Genomic DNA, 19587 nt, shown 5'->3' with positions numbered 1-19587 from the left:
CTGGCTGAAATTTGGAATATCACATCCTTGGTTTCTGGACGGAGGATGTTGGAGGGCTCAGTGACCCCATATCAGCCTATTAGACAGTTTGTGGGCCAGACACTCATTTGGATCCCGCAAAGTGATTGTTCTGGGACTCATGGTAAGTCATAGAACCACTCCTTTTTCCAGAGGGCAAATTAATCTCCCGCAATGTCCTGTCTTGTCCCGGGGAGGCATTTGTAGGAGCCAGAGGCAATCCTGCAACAAATAAGAGAGTAGCGCCTAGTGCTTTGATCTGGTAAACATTTTTTTTCCTGAAAGTCTGTGGAGATTTTCAGTCGTCCGTGGTTGTCCCAAAGGTGCTTTTTCAAAAGGCAACTAGACTTCTTTGTTTTTTTCTTGAAGGCGTCTCACTTCTCATCCAAGAAGCTTCTTCAGTTCTGACTGAAGAAGCCAAAGAACTGAAGAAGCTTCTTGGATGGGAAGCGAAACGCCTTCAAGAAAAACAAAGTCCAGTTGCTTTTTGACCTTTTGGACACTTTTCCCCCCTGATTTTCTACCTCATGTGTAGAGATCTCAGAGAACACTCAAATAATAATAATAAGAAGAAGAAAGCCAATATGTTTAATATGTTGTTAAAATATAATGGCTATTTATTCCAAAGCTGCCTTCCACCTTTGCTTGATTTAATGTAGTTCAATTTCATATAACTATCTTAAAGTACATTTTTTGCAAGTGATCTCAACATAGCAAGCTAACCTCAAGATATTGATTTGAGTTTGGAATTTTGCCTCTTGCAGAAAGTCAAGCCATCCGTGTGTGGGGGGGGGGAGGGAGGAGAGAGAGAGAGAGAAAATATGTGTTTATTTACAGTGATTAACCTATAGCTGTGATGGCGAACCTATGGCACATGTGCCAGAGGTGACACGCAGCACCCTCTCCTTGAGTAACAAACCGTCGCCCCAGCTCAGCTTCGCCGTGCATGCACACACGCACACGCCTCCCACCAGTCAGCTGGTGTTCGGGTCTCTACCATGCATGCACAGGGCGCATCCAGTGTGTGTGTGCAGGCATACAGGGGTGCATGCAGGGGGCCACACGCATGCATGCAGGGGGTGCATGCAGGGGCGCACGCACATTGATGGAGGGCAGAGTGCATGCGCAGGGGGGGATGCATGCACATTGCATTTTGGAGGTTCGGCCATGCACACTTTGGGCACTCAATCCATAAAAGGTTAGCCATCCCTGACCTATAGGCTTCTCTTTACAGTCTGCATGAGGCTCGCTCAGGAGACATCTGCAATGCTTGTGTGCTTCTGGTGAAAAGGTGGAAAAAGCTGCCAGCAGGATCAAAAAAGAATTGGAATCATGTGAGTTCCTGAACTGTAAATACAAAGTGATTTATATTATTTTTATTCATAGGTACGGATGCTGACATTCAGGTATATCTCACCCCTCTAATGCACATGTTTATGCAGTTGCATGAAATAATTAACAGTTAAAGCCAAGGAAAATTTACAATTTTAAACAGAAATGTAGTCAGAACATAATCAGTTATTTAACGTGGGTGCACTAGATCAGTGTTTCTCTTGCTGGCTGGGGAATCCTGGGAGTTGAAGTCCACCCTTCTAAAGTGACCAAGTTGAGAAACACTGCGATATATGATTTGCTTCATAAGATAAAATGTACATGTTGTGCAGAATGACAACTTTCTGGCCCTACCCTATAAAAGTAAAGGATTCTCATCAGTTAATAGGCATTTCCCTTCTCTGGAGCTGGGTTTTTCAACCTTGATAACATTAAGCTGTGTGGACTTCAGCTCCTAGAAATCCAATGCCCTTTACTTGTTTCCAGAATGCCACTAAAAAGAGAACCATTCTCAGTTCAGGAGCCAGAAGATTCCATATGAGATTTTTTTCTCTCTGTATTGTCACCTTCTGGATCACTAATAGATCACTCCCTGCACAGTAAATTCAGTTCAGGAAGGGCAGTCTCATAATAACTGAAGAATTACCATATTTTTCAGAGTATAAGATGCACCGGAGTATAAGACGCACCAAGATTTTGAAGAAGCAATTTTTTTTAAAAAAAAGGTTTTTGCACTCTGCAGATCTCCCCAAAACTGCCCATTTTTTGTCCCAAAAAAGAGCATGAAGAGCCTTTAGGGGGCTTCCAGAGTGCTCCTGGAGGTGGGGGTGGGGGCAAAAATGAGCAAAAAAGCCTTGTTTTTCACTCATTTTTTGCCCTCCCAAGCCCCCAGGAGCACTCTGAAAGCTTCCTAGAGGCTCTGCATGGCCGTTTTTGCAAAGGGGGCAAGGTTTCAGGAGGCTAAAAATGCTGTATTCAGTGTATAAGATACGCCCAGATTTTCACCCTCTTTTTTTTGAGGGGAAAAGGGTGCGTCTTATATTCCGGCCCATATTGGGCTTTAGTCAGGTCTACATGGTAGGCTTGATTAAGAAACCCAAGCCAATACACTTATGCTCGTAAAAAAGGCAATGCTTTGGGTCCTGTCAGCCCGATTATTCTGACTAGCAGAGTCCAGAAGAAGGGCCTTTTCTACTGTTGCACCTGCCCTCTGGATCATCTTGCCTCCCCCACCCCTCCACCGCCATAACATGAGGTTGGCCCCAACCCTCTTATACTTTTCTAAGGGCCTAAAAACCTATCTCTTTCAGTTGGCTTGAGTCCCCAATGGCGGACTAGCACAGTGGAAGTGGTTGATCAAGTAACAGCATATCCCATCTACCCCCATTTCTCCCCACATGTCATTAGACTTTAATCGTTGGTTTCAACGTATTTGTTTTTAATGTATATGGCTAGATTGATTTTTATGATAATAAGCTGCCTAGAGTTCATTTGTAGTAAGATGGGGCGGCCAATAAAATTTAGAAAGAGGAAGGAAGGAAGAAAAGAGAGAGAGAGAGAAAGAAGGAAGAAAGAGAAAGAAAGAAAGAAAGAAAGAAAGAAAGAAAGAAAGAAAGAAAGAAAGAAGAAAGAAAGAAAGAAAGAAAGAAGATAGATCAGGATTACTTTTATTTTACAGCTACAGTAACAGAATCTTGCAAGTCTGTGCTTCCCTCCCTCCCTCTGTCTTTGTTTTGACTGAGAGAGAGACTTGTCTGAAACATTTTCATAAATTATTTTCTTGGACTCAAGTGCTATTTATCTGATCATTGTCTTGGTAGCTGATCTTCCTAGTGTCCTTCAAGGCCATTCCTTATGCTTTCTACAGCTTTATCAGTAATTACCAGCCCATTGGTTGTACTTGGATGCCTACCGAGGCCCAATCCAACTTCTCTGAAGTGGGCTTTGAACCAGGGCCATCAGTAATCAAGCAGCCATATTTTGAACCAGCTGAAATTTCTTAGCGGTCTTCAAAGGCAGCCCCAAGTAAATCCCATTTTAGCAATTCAGACAGTGATCCCATTTCTACTATAATAAGGCTAGATCAGGAGTCGGAAACCTTAAACACTCAAAGAGTCACAAAGGGTGGCTCTTATATTTGCTAGGAATAATATAGGAGGCCTATAACAAAGGCAACATTAAAAATATGGTTTTCTGCCTGGATGGTCTCCTGCAGTGAGCTGAAAGACAGAAAGGGAGAGCAGTGAGTTCCCTCCCATATTTGGGCATACCAAGGGTTGTAACACAAATACACACACACACACACACACACACACACACACACACACACACACACACATATATATATATATATATATATATATATATATATATAGGCATACCAGGGGGTTGTAACACAAATACATATACATATACATATACATACCGTGTTTCCCCGAAAATACAACCTGTCCTGAAACTAAACCCTTGCGACATTTTTCGCATGCGGAAAAATATAAGCCCACCCTCGAAAATAAACCCTCTGGACAATCCCCCCCCCTCCGACCAGGCAGAGCACCGCTCACCGACCTAGCGGTATCCCGAAGGCACCAAGCCACGGGAATGAGGTGGGGGCAAAGGCGCTTGCGTTGCTTGGTGCTTTCGGGGTACCGCTAGGTCAGTCAGCGGCGCTGTGCCCAGCTGAAGAGGGGGGGAGTTGCTCGGCAGCTGCTCTCTTGCGAGCAGGCTCCCGAAGAGCCGGGCACAGCCTCAGGGTCGAATGGCTGTGTTGCGCTGTCGCAGCAGCAACGCAGCAGCCATGAGGTGACCAAGCTTATGAGCAGCCGCCCGGCAACCCCCCTTTCCAGCCGGGTACAGCGCTGCTCACCGACCTAGCAGTACCTGGAAGGCACCAAGCAACGCGAGCGCCTGTTCGCCGCCCTCCGCCTCCCGTGGCTCAGTGCCTTCGGAATGCCCCTAGGTGAGTGAATGGGGCTCTGCATGGCTGGAGGGGAGTTTCGCAGCGGCTTTTCCTCTCCCCGCTCGCGCGAAGGGCATCTGCGCTGCTGGCGCCGTCCGCCGCTTGGTTTTTTTTTTCAAAGCACGGAGGATGGATGCCGCTCTGGAAGTACGCTCTATGGTTGTACAATCTGCAGCCCACTACCATAGAGTGTACTTCCAGAGCGGCATCCATCCTCCATGCTTTGAAAAAAAAACCCAAGCGACGGACGGCGGCAGCAGCGCAGATGCCCTTCGCGCGAGCGGGGAGAGGAAAAGCCGCTGCGCAACTCCCCTCTCCAGCCATGCAGAGCCCCATTCACTCACCTAGGGGCATTCCGAAGGCACCGAGCCGCGGGAGGCGGAGGGCGGCGAACAGGCGCTCGCGTTGCTTGGTGCCTTCCAGGTACTGCTAGGTCAGTGAGCGGCACTATACACGGCTGGAAAGGGGGGTTGCCGGGTGGCTGCTCATAAGCTTGGTCACCTCATGGCTGCTGCGTTGCTGCTGCGACAGCGCAACACAGCCATTCGACCCTGAGGCTGTGCCCGGCTCTTCGGGAACCCAGTCACAAGGGAGCAGCCGCCCGGCAACCCAAAAATAATAAGCCCTCCCCTTTAATAAGCCCAAGGCCATATTTCGTGGGTCAAAAAAAGATAAGCCCCTGGCGTATTTTCGGGGAAACACGGTATACATATACATATACACATACACATACACATACACATACACATACACATACACATACACATACACATACACATATATATATATATATATATATATATATATATATATATATCGCTAGGAATTGCATGAAGCAAGTTTAAATTGAAACAACGTTCTTATTTATCCTCACAAACTTTTCAACTGGTCACCTCAGACTTTCCAGGTAAAATAAGTAGATCTGTGCCTTGTAGTATAGACCATGCTAAGCCAAGATTGGTGATCCAGTATTTTCCTCTTTTATTGAGTAATATCCAACATGCCTAGGGCTGCTGCCATTCTGGCTTTGTCGTTACCTGCCTTTATTGTTACTATGATTCATAGGACTCTAATAGGTTAAATAAACAACAAGGAAGGTGGTGAAGGAGAGATCATGTGTTGTATGAGCCACAACAAGTCTGACTTGAACATTCCTAATTTGCAATCTAGTTCTCAAAGATGAAGCTACCATAGGTAGACTGTAACACTCCGGGTTGTGGCTTGAGTGCTGCAGTAAATGTCTTTCCATATTAGGGTGAATAGGTAGAGTAACAGGTGGTTCTTGATGAAGGATCACTTGTTCAACAACCTCAAGCTTAACAACAGTCCTGAACAAAGGATATGTGGAACCAGTCCTTGATGTAAAAAAGATGTTGAGACTCTGGAAAGAGTGCAGAGAAGAGCAACAAAGATGATTAGGGGACTGGAGGCTAAAACATATGAAGAACAGTTGCAGGAACTGGGTATGTCTAATTTAATGAAAAGAAGGACTAGGGGAGACATGATAGCAGTGTTCCAATATCTTCTTTGCCACAAAGAAGAGGGAGTCACACTACTCTCCAAATTACCTGGGGGTAGAACAAGAAGCAATGGGTGGAAACTAATCAAGGAGAGAAGCAACTTAGAACTGAGGAGAAACTTCCTGACAGTTAGAACAATTAATCAGTGGAACAGCTTTCCTCCAGAAGTGGTGAATGCCCCAACACTGGAAGTTTTTAAGAAGATTTTAGATAGCCATTTGTCTCAAGTGGTATAGGGTTTCCTGCCTAGGCAGGGGGTTGGACTAGAAGGCCTCCAAGGTCCCTTCCAACTCTGTTATTCTGTGTTCTAAGTTCTGGCCATTGCAGCCTCCCTGCAGTCATGTGATCTGGGTATTTGGTAACCGACCCAGACTTCTGAGTGTTGCAGTGTTGTAGCATTGCATAGTCATACGATTGTGATTTGCAATCAATGAGGAATCTGATATGAAGTCACAGTCATGGGAGGTCCTTGCTTAATGACGTGTGATGATTGATTTAGCAGTAACCAGGAACAATAATCATTAAGCAGTGTGGTCACACATGACGCTGCATTTTATTGCTACATTTCTTAATGACAGAAATGCCTGTCCCAATTACCATTATTTATTAATGACTAACTTCCTTATAACTTGTATGAAATTTGGTATATATTTTTAAACATCTCTGTCCTAATATAAATTGGAAATATTTTTGCAAACAGACTTTTCTTCAATATTGCATTGGGTGGTATTTACTTTAATATAAAATTATACATTTTATGAACATTTTCCTCACCTATGCCTACCCTTCCCCTTTACAGCATTGGAAATTATAATAATTGTGGTTTGGTTGGATATTAGTTCTGGAGCTACAAAATCAACTCCAATTGTTTTCTGCTATAGAAGAAAAATCAAACCCGAAAGCGCCAGTTTATATATTTGCACTTATAGAATAGAATATAGAATAGAATAGAATAGAAAATAACAGAGTTGAAAGGACCTTCTAGTCTAACCCCCTGCTTAGGAAGGAAATCCTACACCATTTCAGACAAATGGTTATACAACATCTTCTCAAAAACTTCCAAAGTTGGAACATTCACAACTTCTGGAGGCAAGTTGTTTCACTGATTAATTGTTCTATCAGGAAATTTCTCCTTAGTTCCAAGTTGCTTCTCTCCTTCATTAGTTTCCACGCATTGCTTTGGAGAATAGCTTGACTCCCTCTTCTTTGTGGCAGCCCCTGAGATATTGGAACACTGCTATCATGTCTCCCCTAGTCCTTCTTTTCATCAAACTAGACATACCCAGTTCCTGCAACCGTTCTTCATGTTTTTTCCTCCAGTCCCCTAATCATCTTTTTGCTCTTCTCTGCACTCTTTCTAGTCTCAACATCTTTTTTACATCGTGGTGACCAAAACTGGAGGCAGTATTTCAAGTGTGGCCTTACCAAGGCATTATAAATAAATTATAAACAGAGCCTTGGGATACTCCACTGCATGCTTCCCTCCATGTAGATGCATTTCCATTGAGGACTACACGTTGAGTGCAGTTGGTCAGCCAGTTACTTCATTCACTGTTTTGTGAAAATCCATCCATTTTTCTTAAGTAGCATTGGTTCCCTTTTGCAACGAATCTTCTGCTATCTCAAAAGAGTAAGGGAATGTCTGAATAAAATAATACCAAGTAGATAAGGTCCCATTGTCTGTACAACCAATATAAACCATGCAATGGCAGAATCCAATGGCAGAACAAATTCTGAATAAAATATCACATTTTCCAACTGTTTAATTTCTTTGGTAAGTACTAATCACTTTTATTGGCACTAGGGTTGGATAGGTTTGATTAAAAAATTCAATTTTCTTTCTTTTTCTTTTTTAGCTTTGGAAATCCAGGTTTTAAAAAACTTCAAATCAACATATTTGCCCATTTTTAAAAATCTATGTGAAAGCCTTATTGTTGCTGATGGTACTAAGATCTCTTGTTGCCTTCCTATAGGTGGTGGACGCAAGGGCTGGACCGAGCCTTAAAACAACACTGAAGCCAAAGAAGATAAAACCTCTACCTAGTAACAGGATGAAGAGCAATCAAATAAGCAAACTTCAGAAAGAGTTAAAGCGACACAGTATGTTCTGTTCATATGGATTTTTTATCTGATGTGGGAGGTGCAGTGGCTGAGCGGTTAAGACATTTGGCTTTTCGGCCTGAAATCCAGCAGCTGAGGTTTGAAACCTAAGTGCCATGCGAAAGAGTGAGCCCCTGTCACTTGCCTCAGCTCCTGCAAACCTAGCAGTTTGAAAACAGGCAGAGGCAAGTAGATAAACAGGTACCGCTTTAGTGGAAAGCTAACAGTGCTCCGTGTTGCTGTTCACATGACAACCGAAATATCTTTGGAGAGTGCTAACTCAATGGCTTTGAAATGGAGATGAGCACCGCTCCTATAGCCGGCAACAACTGGTGGAGTAAAATCCTCAAGGACTCCTTACCTTTATTTGATATAATAGCTCAACTGTATTTTCAGTCGGCAAGGATGACTTTCAGTCTACTGACTCTTGATACTTAATAGTCTAAGCTTCTACATCTTGCCTTTGAAAGTAGGTTCACAGTCGTACGATGTGTGAATTTTATTTAATTTGTCAGATTATTTTTGTACCCAAGTGAAAGACAATTACTGGAGGATATTTCAATATCAGTGATTCTCATGACCAGCCTCAAATTAAAATTTTCTCTGGGAAAACACAATCTGGCTGATTTTATGACCTGAGAAAAGATAATACCTGTTTATTCCAAACCATTATATATAATTTATGATACAAACAGGAGCCTAACAGTAATTATTCACTATGCCATATTTATGCTAACCAAAACAATTCTGTTGAGAAAAGGAATAACACAGTATGTTTGAAGCAGTGGTGGGATTCAATTTTTTTACTACCCGTTCTGTGGGTGTGGCTTGGTGGGCGTGGTGGGGGAAGGATACTGTAAAATCTCCATTCCCACCCCACTCCAGGGGAAGTTTACTGCAAAATCCCCATTCCCTCCCAATCAGCTGGGATTTGGGAGGCAAAGAATAGATGGGGATGGGGCCAGTCAGAGGTGGTATTTACCGGTTCTCCAAACTACTCAAAATTTCCACTACCGGTTCTCCAGAACTGGTCAGAACCTGCTGAATACCACCTCTGGTTTGAAGTAACAATTTTGTGTTTACTGTCAACTGTTTTGTTTTTCCCACAATAGTAAGTTTCAGATTCATTAGATTAAGATTAAATGCTAGTAGTTTGAAGAAAAATCAGGAGGGAAATAGTCTTTGTGGTTGCCATCAGAAATGAAGACTTCCTACATGTTGCATTAAAACTATATGGAGAGAATCTTATTTTTTCTTCATATTATGTTGCAAATGAAAGTTAAAACACTGAAGAACCAAAGAAGCATAGTAGAGTCTTCAGTTATCTCTGATAAACATTTCTGGGTTTAAAAACAGTGTTACATAGACTAAAACGATTTAACAGAAATTTGCATTTGGATTTCCTATGCAAATTATGAACTGTTATATCTGACACAAATTGGACAAAATTGGACAATCGTTTGGTGACTAAAAGAGTTTTTAATATTTAAGTCCAAGTTCAGTTCATTTGCATTTATTAATTTGATTTACGTCATTTTCCTAATAACATAATATCTGCTTAATTGCATTATTATACAAATGACGTTAAGTGACATGACATTAAATTCAGTTTTAATGGACATAACAGACACTTCCTTTCCCTGAATGGTCCATTAAATTTATTTTAATGCAATTATTTCCTTTCTTCCTATAGACTCTGATGCTCACAGCACTACCTCAAGTGCCTCTCCAGCCCACTCGCCTTGCTATAGCAACCAGTCTGATGATGGTTCAGACACTGAGATGGCACCGGGTTCAAGCCGTACACCTGTGTTCTCCTTCTTGGATCTTACGTACTGGAAAAGGTGAAAATTGCTCCATTTGTGAACTTTGTGTGCTATTATTCCTAGCAGGATCTTGTATTATTTATCAGACTCAAGCTCTCTCTCTCTCTCTCTCTCTCTATCTATCTATCTATCTATCTATCTCTATCTCTATCTCTATCTCTGTGTGTGTGTACACAAACATAATTTTAAAAAGGAAGAGAAATTGATGAATAGAATAGAATAGAATAGAATTCTTTATTTGCCAAATGTGATTGGACACATAAGGAATTTGTCTTTGGTGCATATGCTCTCAGTGTACATAAAGAAAAGATACATTTGTCAAGAATCATAAGGTACAGCACTTAATGATACCCTTAGGGTACAAATAAGCAATCAATTCATATTAGGAAACAATATAAATCGTTGTTGATACAAGCAACAAGCAACAAAAGTTACAGTCATAAGTGGGAGAAAATGGGTGATGGGAACAATGGGAAGATTAATAGTAGTGCAGACTTAGTAAATAGTAAATAGTAAATAGTTAGTAAATAGTTTGACAGTGTTGAAGGAATTATTCGTTTAACAGAGTGATGGTGTTCGGGAAAAACTGTCCTTGTGTCTAGTTGTTCTGGTGGTCATTTTGAGAGTAGGAGTTGAAACAATTTATGTCCAGGATGTGAGGGGTCTAAACATTTTCACAGTCCTCTTTTTGACTCGTGCAGTGTACGGGTCCTCAATGGAAGGCAGGTTGGTAGTAATTGTTTTTTTTTTTTTTTGCAGTTCTAATTACCCATGTCTGTTGGGTTGCAGAACCAAACCAGACAGTTATATAGAAAGCAAGACCATACTTGAAAGGAGACTTGGCTTTAGACAGAAGAGGGGAAACTCTGGAAGAGACAGAAGTTAGAAATGCACATAATTGCATAAAATGTAATCTTAATTACAAGGCTCTCCTGCTTCCGTTCCCTCAGCAATTAGCCAGCATTTGCAGACAGCTGATGACTCAACTTGGTGCTTAGGCAAGTGGGTAAAAGTAACTGGATATCATGCAGAGCATGAATTGGATCACAAGGCCTGTTGTTGTCTTAAGAGTAAAACTCTAGTCTTCGGGCTACTTCCCTACCCCCCACCTTTTTAGTATTAATCCTTTCTTGGACAGAAGTGATAAATGCTGTGACAACAGCCAGCAGGTGTATTGATCTGCAAATCTCCTTCATGCTTTAAGATTAGCTGCACATTCATGTCAGCAGAAATGCTTGCTAAGTCTACCAAGGACAGGTTCTATGTTAAAAAGAGTTGGGGATTAGGAAGATATCCAAAATGCATAGGTTTTCTTGCTGCAAGATACAGGTAGTCCTCAACTCACAACAGTTTGTTTAGTAACCGTTCAAAGTTACAACGGCACTGAAAAACATGACTTGTGAACCCCTTTTTCACACTTATAGCCTTCACGTAATCAAAATTCAGATGCTGGGTAACTGGTTTTCACACATCCTGCTGTATCCCTAGATCATGTGATCACCTTTTGACAAGCAAAATCAACGGGGAAGCCAGATTCACTTAACAACTTTACTTGACAATTGTGGCAAGAAAAGTCATAAAATGGGGCAAAACTCACTTAACAAATGTCTCACTTACTGTGTTTCCTCCGAAAATAAGACAGGGCCTTATTTTCTTTTGACCCCCGAAATAAGCGCTTGGTCTTATTTTCAGGGAGGTCTTATTATTTTTGAGGTGCAGGAGGCGGGCGAGCATGGTCACCTCTTGGCTGCTGCTGTGTTGCAATATTTTCAGGGAGGGCTTACTTTTGGGGGAGGGTTTATATTAGCGCATGAGCTCAAAAGCCCAATTGGGTTTATTATCCGGGGAGGTCTTATTTTCAGGGAAACAGGTAGCAACAGAAATTTTGGGCTCAATTGTTGAAAATCCATCACTCGAGAACTACCTGTGCGTTGATGGGAACTATCTTAAACCCTGGATAGTACCCTGACACCCTTCTTAATACCTTAGACTACCTTCCATCTATCAGGCCAAAATTTGGTTTCCCTATTGGAAGACACAAAAAATATAGTGTAGGCCTAAACGAGCTTGGCACAGTTCTAAAACAAAGGAAAATGGTACTTAATTCCACCAAACTTTGGGGGTGGACAGTTAAGTAGTGTTTTAAATCAGGTGAAGAAGCCCCACAGAGTACTTATTTTACTGAAAGTTAAGAGTTGTTGCCTTTGATTTTTTTTTTAAAAAACCCACATCATCATACTGATACAGCCTTCTGTTTCATTAGGCGTGCGATAAAGACATAGGATCTCTAAATAGAATGTTTTATATTATGACTTTGAGCAGGAAAATGGCATGGTGTGATGATTAAGATGGTGGAATGGGAGGAGGGTTCAAGTGTGTACTTATCCAGGAAACTCAAACCCCAGGTGACCTTGTGGCCTTCTAAATCAGGCTTTGTGAGAAGCTGGCTAATAAACACCACCCCCCCCCCCCCCGTTTGATACAGCATGCAGGCACCATTGTTGTATGTATCATATTTATTTTCATTTTGCATTGACCATGTTTGTTACCTTGTGAGTTGATTTTGCCACATGAGCACGAATAAACAGGCACACAAATAAAACACCTTGATGGCCATACTGTCAGAACTAGGCCAATGTAGTGAAGAAACACGCATGTCCAGCAACTTTGCAGGACAAAAGCTCAGAAAAAAACAGCAGTTTATGAATGAAACAACTTTCAAAGCATTTTGCTATAAGACTGTATAGGTCATACCCACTTAATAACTACAATTGGGACCCACAACTCCGCGACTGGGTGTTAAGAGCCACGGTGGCACAGTGGTTAGAATGCAGTACTGCAGGCTGTTTCTGCTGACTGGTAGTTCGAATCTCACCAGACTCAAAACTGGCTTAGCCTTCCATCCTTCCGAGGTTGGTAAAAATGAAGATTGTTGGGGGCAAGCGGTATATAAGTCTAAGTGCTATTGCTAAGCAAGACTTCACATGACCGCACTCTTGTGATTCTACTGCTGGCTTCTCCCTTGACTCTGCATGTCAATTGATGATCATGTGACCATAGGAGGCTGCAACGGTCATAAACAGTCATTATTTGCAATGCACCCAAATCTTGATTGCATGGCCATGGGGACCCTTTGATGGTTGTGCAAATGCAAGAACTAGGCATAAAGTTACTTTTAGAACACCATTGTAACCTCAAAAGCTGCTAAACAGGGCAATTGTTAAGTGAGAACCACCTATAAGGTCAATAACTACCCGTGTTTCTCTGAAAATAAGAACGGATCTTATATTAATTTTTGCTCCAAAAGACGCATTAGGGCTTATTTTCCAGTTAGTTCTTATTTTCAGGGAAATATGGTACTAAATGCATCCGTCTGGCTTATTTTCCAGTTGGGCCTTATTTTCAGGGAAACACAGTACATATAAATTATTTTTAAATTATCTTTAAATATGGCCCCTACTCTGTTGTTGTTTAGAATAATCATAAAGATCTGGTTCTTTGGCCAGGGTGTTTATCATGCTTGCCATTTTTATTTTATCTTTACCTTTTATTGCAATTTCTTTATTGGGTTGTTGTGAGCCACCCAGAGTCAGTGAAAATCTGGTGAGATGCAAGTTTTAATAAATTATACGTGCAGTAACAGTTTGGTTTGTTTTCCCCTGAAGGCAAAAGGTTTGCTGTGGAATTATTTACAAAGGCCGCTTTGGAGAAGTCCTTATAGACACCCATCTCTTCAAGCCCTGCTGTCGTAATAAGCAGCCTGAAGCCGAGAAGTCTCCACTTCCGGTTCCTCCATCCTCCACCATCACCAATCAAGAAGAGTGGTGACTTCCTTAAAGAGGTGCAGAGGGAGACGGATGAAACCTCTTCTGCCATTTGTTGAAGTGGCCTTCCTTTTACTTTGGAAAGACCTGCTATGCTGCCAAAAGACTTTTATTTTATTTTTCCCCTTCAACTGTCTGGAGATTTGTTTTTGTTTTTACTGTATCAATTCTACTAATTCAGAGTCCCTTGATATCTTTTCAGAAAAAAGACTAAGGAATATTGGCCACGTGGTGAAGCTGAACGCTGCTGTGTGTCATCTTTGTTCAGCCTTGTTCCCACCCTAATCACTGGAAGGCTGGTGACCATGTGGAGCAGGGGTGATTGCAGTGTATGGTTAAGAAAAAAAAAAGATGGCGGCCAAAGTAGTGCAATCAAAGCTCTGCCTCTTTTTATGTGTAACGTTGATTAAAAAAAGGAGAAGTCTTCAATTGCATTATTAGGGTTGCCATCTTGACTTTTCTAATCCTACTCTGCAGACACCCCTGTTATGTAGTATATATTTTTGTCATAAGCAGTGCTCCTGCTTGGCATAATAAATTTTAGGTAGCCATTTTTTTCTCTCTCTGTGGAGAGGAATGATGACTCTTAAGGTAGTCTTTCCCCAGTGTAGTGGTCCTTCAACTATTCTGCTCTTCCAATTCTCAGTATTTGGAGCCTTTTTATAGCTGGGAATTCTGCTGGAGTTGAAAGGCTTGTATTTTCCAGGGGGTGCCGTGTTAGTAAATCAGAGTCACGGCATGAATTTGGATGCTGAAGCTTGTCTAAGACTTCTTCTACCATGCATATGATGTAAAGTTTGCGGAGTTCTTAATTCTTACTACTGATGCTTCAGTGACGATAAAAAGACACTTGACCTAGTATTTCTTGATAGGAAGAATGTATGTGTGAACAGACAGAGGATGCATTGGACAGGCAAAACTAGCAGGTGTGAAGCTTGATCAGACCAAGGGGTGGTACCACTATCTTAAATCATAATTTGCCCCACAAACAAGATTGCAGGTAATTTATGCAGAGAAACAGTTTCTTCATAATATTTTAGGATAGGGATGGGCAACATGTGGTCCTTTAGCTGTTGGATTGCAAGTCCCACCATCCTTAACTGTTGAGCAGATTGGGTGCATTTGACTGCAGTAGGAGTTCAACCATACCTGGAGATCCATATATTGATCATCCAATAGAAAAATGTTCACCATTTCATAGGGATTAAACAGCAATATGATATAAACACAGTGCTATGAGGACAAAACATTCAATTAACAAATAGGTTTCCCTTGGTATGATACTACAATACCTTATAAATATGTCCATTTTTTCAGAGTGAGAACAGTTGTCTATTATCCATTCGTAATACTAGTTCTTCAAATGGCCTGTAAGCTTAGAACCATATTACATATTTTAGTAAGTTCTTCCTTTTGTTTGAAAACTTCAAAGGAAAGCCATGTTGACCAAAATTCAGATTTAGCCCTTTTCACTCCCTTCTCTCTCTCCATGTTGTTGACTTATTTCTTATCCAAGGAACATTCCATACTAACGTTTCCCACCACTCATCTGAAGAGCTGAAGATGCTTTCTATGCCATTTGAAAAAGGAAAAATTAATGTTTTGAATCATATCCTCCATAAATATGTGTATAGCAACTCATGACATTCTTCTTATTTCGACACCATAGTTCAGCCTGACTATTGGGTGGAATGAATCATTGAGCAGGCTTGCTAGATATGACCGGAGCCCATTCCCCAGCCTTGGAGAGGTTAAATTATATAATATATTCTCTTAAAATATTTCACAGATTCACTGAATGGCTGCAGAGACCCACATGTACATTAATGCCACCTAGCCATAGTAAATGTTACTCATCATTCTTGAATCTTTGTCCCAGCTGCTCCCTCTCCTGGAATTCTCATTTGCCCCTGCTTATCCAGAAGTGCCTACAGCTGTTGTAGCTCCTCCTTTGCCCAGACTCCCAATACAGAGCTACTTAGTCAACATCCCTAATGATTACCCCTAATTTGATAATATCTCGTGTCTCAAAAACTTGAACAACAAATTATCTGGTTTCTGAACCCCAATACCTCTGTGTTGAGTTCCTTTGGTGCCTCCCAAGTTCTTACACATCCTACCATTGCTTTCAGGCGCTATTACTGTAGTTAATTATTGTACAGTTCAGTAAGGCTCTTGTCTTATGTCAAAATTGCTTCAGAAATAGGGTAAACTGAAGCATTATGTCTCCTGGTGTTCCTTTTTTTTTAATTGATGCTCTGATCACCCAGGAACAGTTTTCTGTTAAAATGTGGCTAATGGGTGATTGCCTGCTTTGGGGGATCAAAATAATGGCTTCCCAGCAAGAGTTCTGCTGCTTTTTAGATTTTTTTGTTTCGCTTCATTTGAATAGCATGAGAATTTTGACTTGATTCTGCAGTGCACTGTTATGAATGTGCCTGGGTTTTGAGTTTTTTGTTTTTAACTGAACAATGAAATTTTAGTTGTGCTATGTCAGACAAATATAAAAATGAAATGATGTCTTCCTACTTTTATAGGGTACCCTTAATTGCCTTTCTTCTATCCCTATCCCCTGTTGTAAATAGGAGACTTATTCTAAAGGGAGGATAAAATCGTTTTTTTTCCCCAGACTGATCTAATGCCTTGGCAGTTTTGCTGGTTTGGTAAACTCTGAAGGATGCATGTAGGCATCTTGGTTATCTTCTTTCTTTTGGTTTCTTGGTTGATGCTTTTTCTAATCAATATTGGTCAACATTTCTGTGCATTTACAACTACAGTATGAGTTATATGTAACTATAATATGGATCATCTCTTCTTCTGTATTTATTTATTTATTACTACTACAGCAGACTGTTCCTCCCTTTCCCTCTTCCTCGAGTAGTAATGCAAGATGAATTGTATGTAGTTATGCACTTTGTATCAATGTAGTAGAAATCTATGGAATCTGTTTTTATACTTTTTATATTGTTCACACACTTGTAATCCAAGCTTTTTTTTTAAACTAGGGTAACAAGCAAATAAATAAAGAAATAAATAGATTTGTCTAGGAGGGAAAAGTTGTATTCTTTCCAACTGTTGATTTTGAGTGATGTCCTGGGTGCTATTTTGAAAAATGTGTAGAAGGCACAAGAGAGTTATTATGAAGCTCGCTCAATTTAATACTCAATACGGTTCATTTTGTGACACTTCAAAATTACAATTGCACTGAAAAAAACAACTTGTGACCATTTTTCACACTTATGACCATTGTAACAACCCCATGATCATGTGATTAAAATTCAGATACTTGGCAACCAACTCATATTTGTGTGGGTTTCGCTGTCCCGGAGTCATGTGATCACCTTTTGCAAACTTACATTCAACAAAGTTAATGGGGAAGCGAGATTCACTTAACCATGTCACTAATAACTGCAGTGATTCACTTAACAGTGGCAAAAATGGGTCAAAATTCACTTAACAACTATCTTGCTTAGCAACAGAAACTGAGCTCGGTTGTGGTCATATGTTGAGAACTACCTGTAAGAGTATATATATATACTCTTAATGTTGGAAATATAATTTTATTGGCCAAATAAGAAGCCAAAGGACGTCTTACGGTCTCATTTGCCTTTATAAAGTTTTGTGGAGAATCCTGTTCATTGAAGTAGTTGGCAACTACTTTGCGTAATATAAAGAATTATTTAGGAGTAGGAGTATCAATCAACTACTTAGAAATCATGTAATGAATATGATTATATGATTATACAAGATCATCATTGACGAATCTCAGGAATGGAAGGGACACTTCAACCTTGCTCGGTTCAGGAACTAAAATACTTTTGACAAGTACCTATGCAACTTCTATATGAATAAATCTAATACAAATGGGGCCACCCGTTTTTGGTATTCAAATTGCAATTATTAGAATATTTTTTTTTATTAAAGATGGACATGGACAGCATTTTTGCTCTGATTCTAAAAGGTTGATGCTAGGTTTGCAATCCATTTGCTCAGATCATGGCAAAAATTGGGGAGAGATTTTCCCTGAGCAAAGTTCTTGTTAAATGTTCCCGATCTAAGTTTTCATGTTCATTAGTAGAAATTGAACCCATTTATTAGTATACGTTTTGGCTGAGCAGGAATATCTCTGGCATATAAGGATCAAGCTTCTGCCTTATTTGGCGAATTGCCAGCGCTCAACATTGATTCAGAACTTGAATTGCTTGCTTCCTTAGATATTAAGGAAGCAAACAGTAAAGGATGCTGTTTTTACGGAATACAGTGGTTGCAAGCAATCTCTGCCAACAATTTTATGTATTTGTGTGGTATATATATCACACAAATTCCTCAATCCTGAATTAGTTCCCTCAAGAAATACTGTAATTATAACAACAAAAAACCAGTGCCTTGAAAAATGGTTTTAAGTTGCAACGGGATAACTATCAACACTCTTTTAAGTACTCTTGTTTGGAGATATCCTTTTTTAAAAAACTGTATAGTTGTGATCTGGCAGCTAAATTTTATTGCTTTATTTCACTTTCTATTCATGCCCTTGTTGGTTCTCCTATGAAGTCTTAAGATTTTTCATAACAAGAAACAAGCAAGTCTAATAAGAGCTATCAATTCATGTGCTGCATTTTCAGAACAGGTGCCATGTTTCTCTTAAGTACACAATTGTTGCCTGCATAGCTAGCAAGATCTGCCAAAATGGCTCATAAAACAGGCAGATTGAAAAACATAGACCTATGTAGCTGCTGTTGTTTCCTAAAATTACCTATTCACAATTATTTCAATTCAGAACTTAATCTTCAGTATCATTTAATTTTATCTGTCAATGTTTTTCCAAATGTAGAGAAATATGAACTGGTAGATTCTGTATTTCAGTGTTTCTCAACCTTGGCAATTTTAAGTTGGGTGGGCTTCAATTCCCCAGTTCAACTGGCTTGGGAATTGAAGTCCATCCATCTTAAAAGTTGCCAAGATGGAGAAACACTGCTGTACTTCATCAGGTTCACTGTCAGAAGTTTATATGACTATGCCCTAATTCAGCCCTAATTCACAGTTGGATGGGAGACCATTTAAGCTAGACTGAGGAGCTGAGGCGCAGTTTTTAGTATAATTTGGAATCGGATGATCAAGAACCACCAGATGGAGCAGTTTGCATAAGAAATTCCCACTGTCTTCATACTGTTATAACAAAATGAGAAAACATATGGGAAATAATATTCAATGTACCAGTAAAGGAGAATATTCGTAGCTCAGGGTTGAAATGAGACATCCTTGGTGCGCTCTCAGCTCGGTTGTTTTCTAGCAGGCGTTTCATTACCCAAACTAATATTACATTTAATTAAATAATGGGGGGTGGGGGGGTTACGACCTTTCTTCACACATTTGTTAAGTTAATCAATACAATACAATGCAATACAATACAATACAATAGCAGAATTGGAAGGGACCTTGGAGGTCTTCTAGTCCAACCCCCTGCCTAGGCAGGAAACCCTATACCATTTCAGACAGATGGATATCCAACATCTTCTTGGATGTTGGGGCATTCACAACTTCTGGAGGAAGCTGTTCCACTGATTAATTGTTCTAACTGTCAGGAAGTTTCTCCTCAATTCTAAGTACCTTCTCTCCTTGATTAGTTTCCACCCATTGCTTCTTGTTCTACCCTCAGGTGCCTTGGGGAATAGTTTGACTCCCTCTTCTTTGTGGCTTCAAAAGATATAATTATATAATTTGATATAATTTGACTATAAAATATAATCAAAAGATATAATATAATCACTGAAGCTGTTAAGTTAATAACATGGTTGTAAAGTGAATCTGGCTTTCCCATTGACTTTGTTTCTCAGAAAGTTGCAAAAAGTGAGCCCCTGACACCAGGGCACTGCAACCACCATAAATATGAACCCGTTGCCAAGCTTCTGAACTTTGGTCACATGACCACTGGGAGGCTGCAATAGCTGTGTGAAAAATTGTCGTAAGTCACTTTTTTCAGTGCCGTTGTAACAGTTGTAAGTCAAGGA

The 19587-nt window shown here is 40.4% G+C and overlaps 1 protein-coding gene across 2 annotated transcripts in view; it reads left to right on the top strand.

The window, feature by feature from the left end:
• Nucleotides 1-16623, top strand: part of SINHCAF (SIN3-HDAC complex associated factor) — a 39283-nt gene extending 22660 nt beyond the window's left edge. For both annotated transcript variants that reach the window (XM_081958117.1, XM_081958118.1), the window contains exons 3-6: nucleotides 1253-1352; nucleotides 7803-7929; nucleotides 9623-9773; nucleotides 13421-16623. In XM_081958117.1, the coding sequence (XP_081814243.1) occupies nucleotides 1253-1352; nucleotides 7803-7929; nucleotides 9623-9773; nucleotides 13421-13583 (541 nt within the window). In that variant the 3' untranslated portion in view covers nucleotides 13584-16623. The remainder of the gene's footprint in view (nucleotides 1-1252; nucleotides 1353-7802; nucleotides 7930-9622; nucleotides 9774-13420) is intronic.
• Nucleotides 16624-19587: the final 2964 nt, after the last annotated feature.

The sequence above is a fragment of the Natrix helvetica genome, assembly GCF_964273705.1.
Source record: "Natrix helvetica genome assembly, chromosome: 6".
In the NCBI taxonomy this organism is placed as follows: Eukaryota; Metazoa; Chordata; class Lepidosauria; order Squamata; family Natricidae; genus Natrix; species Natrix helvetica.
This window is presented reverse-complemented; position numbering and strand designations above follow the sequence as displayed.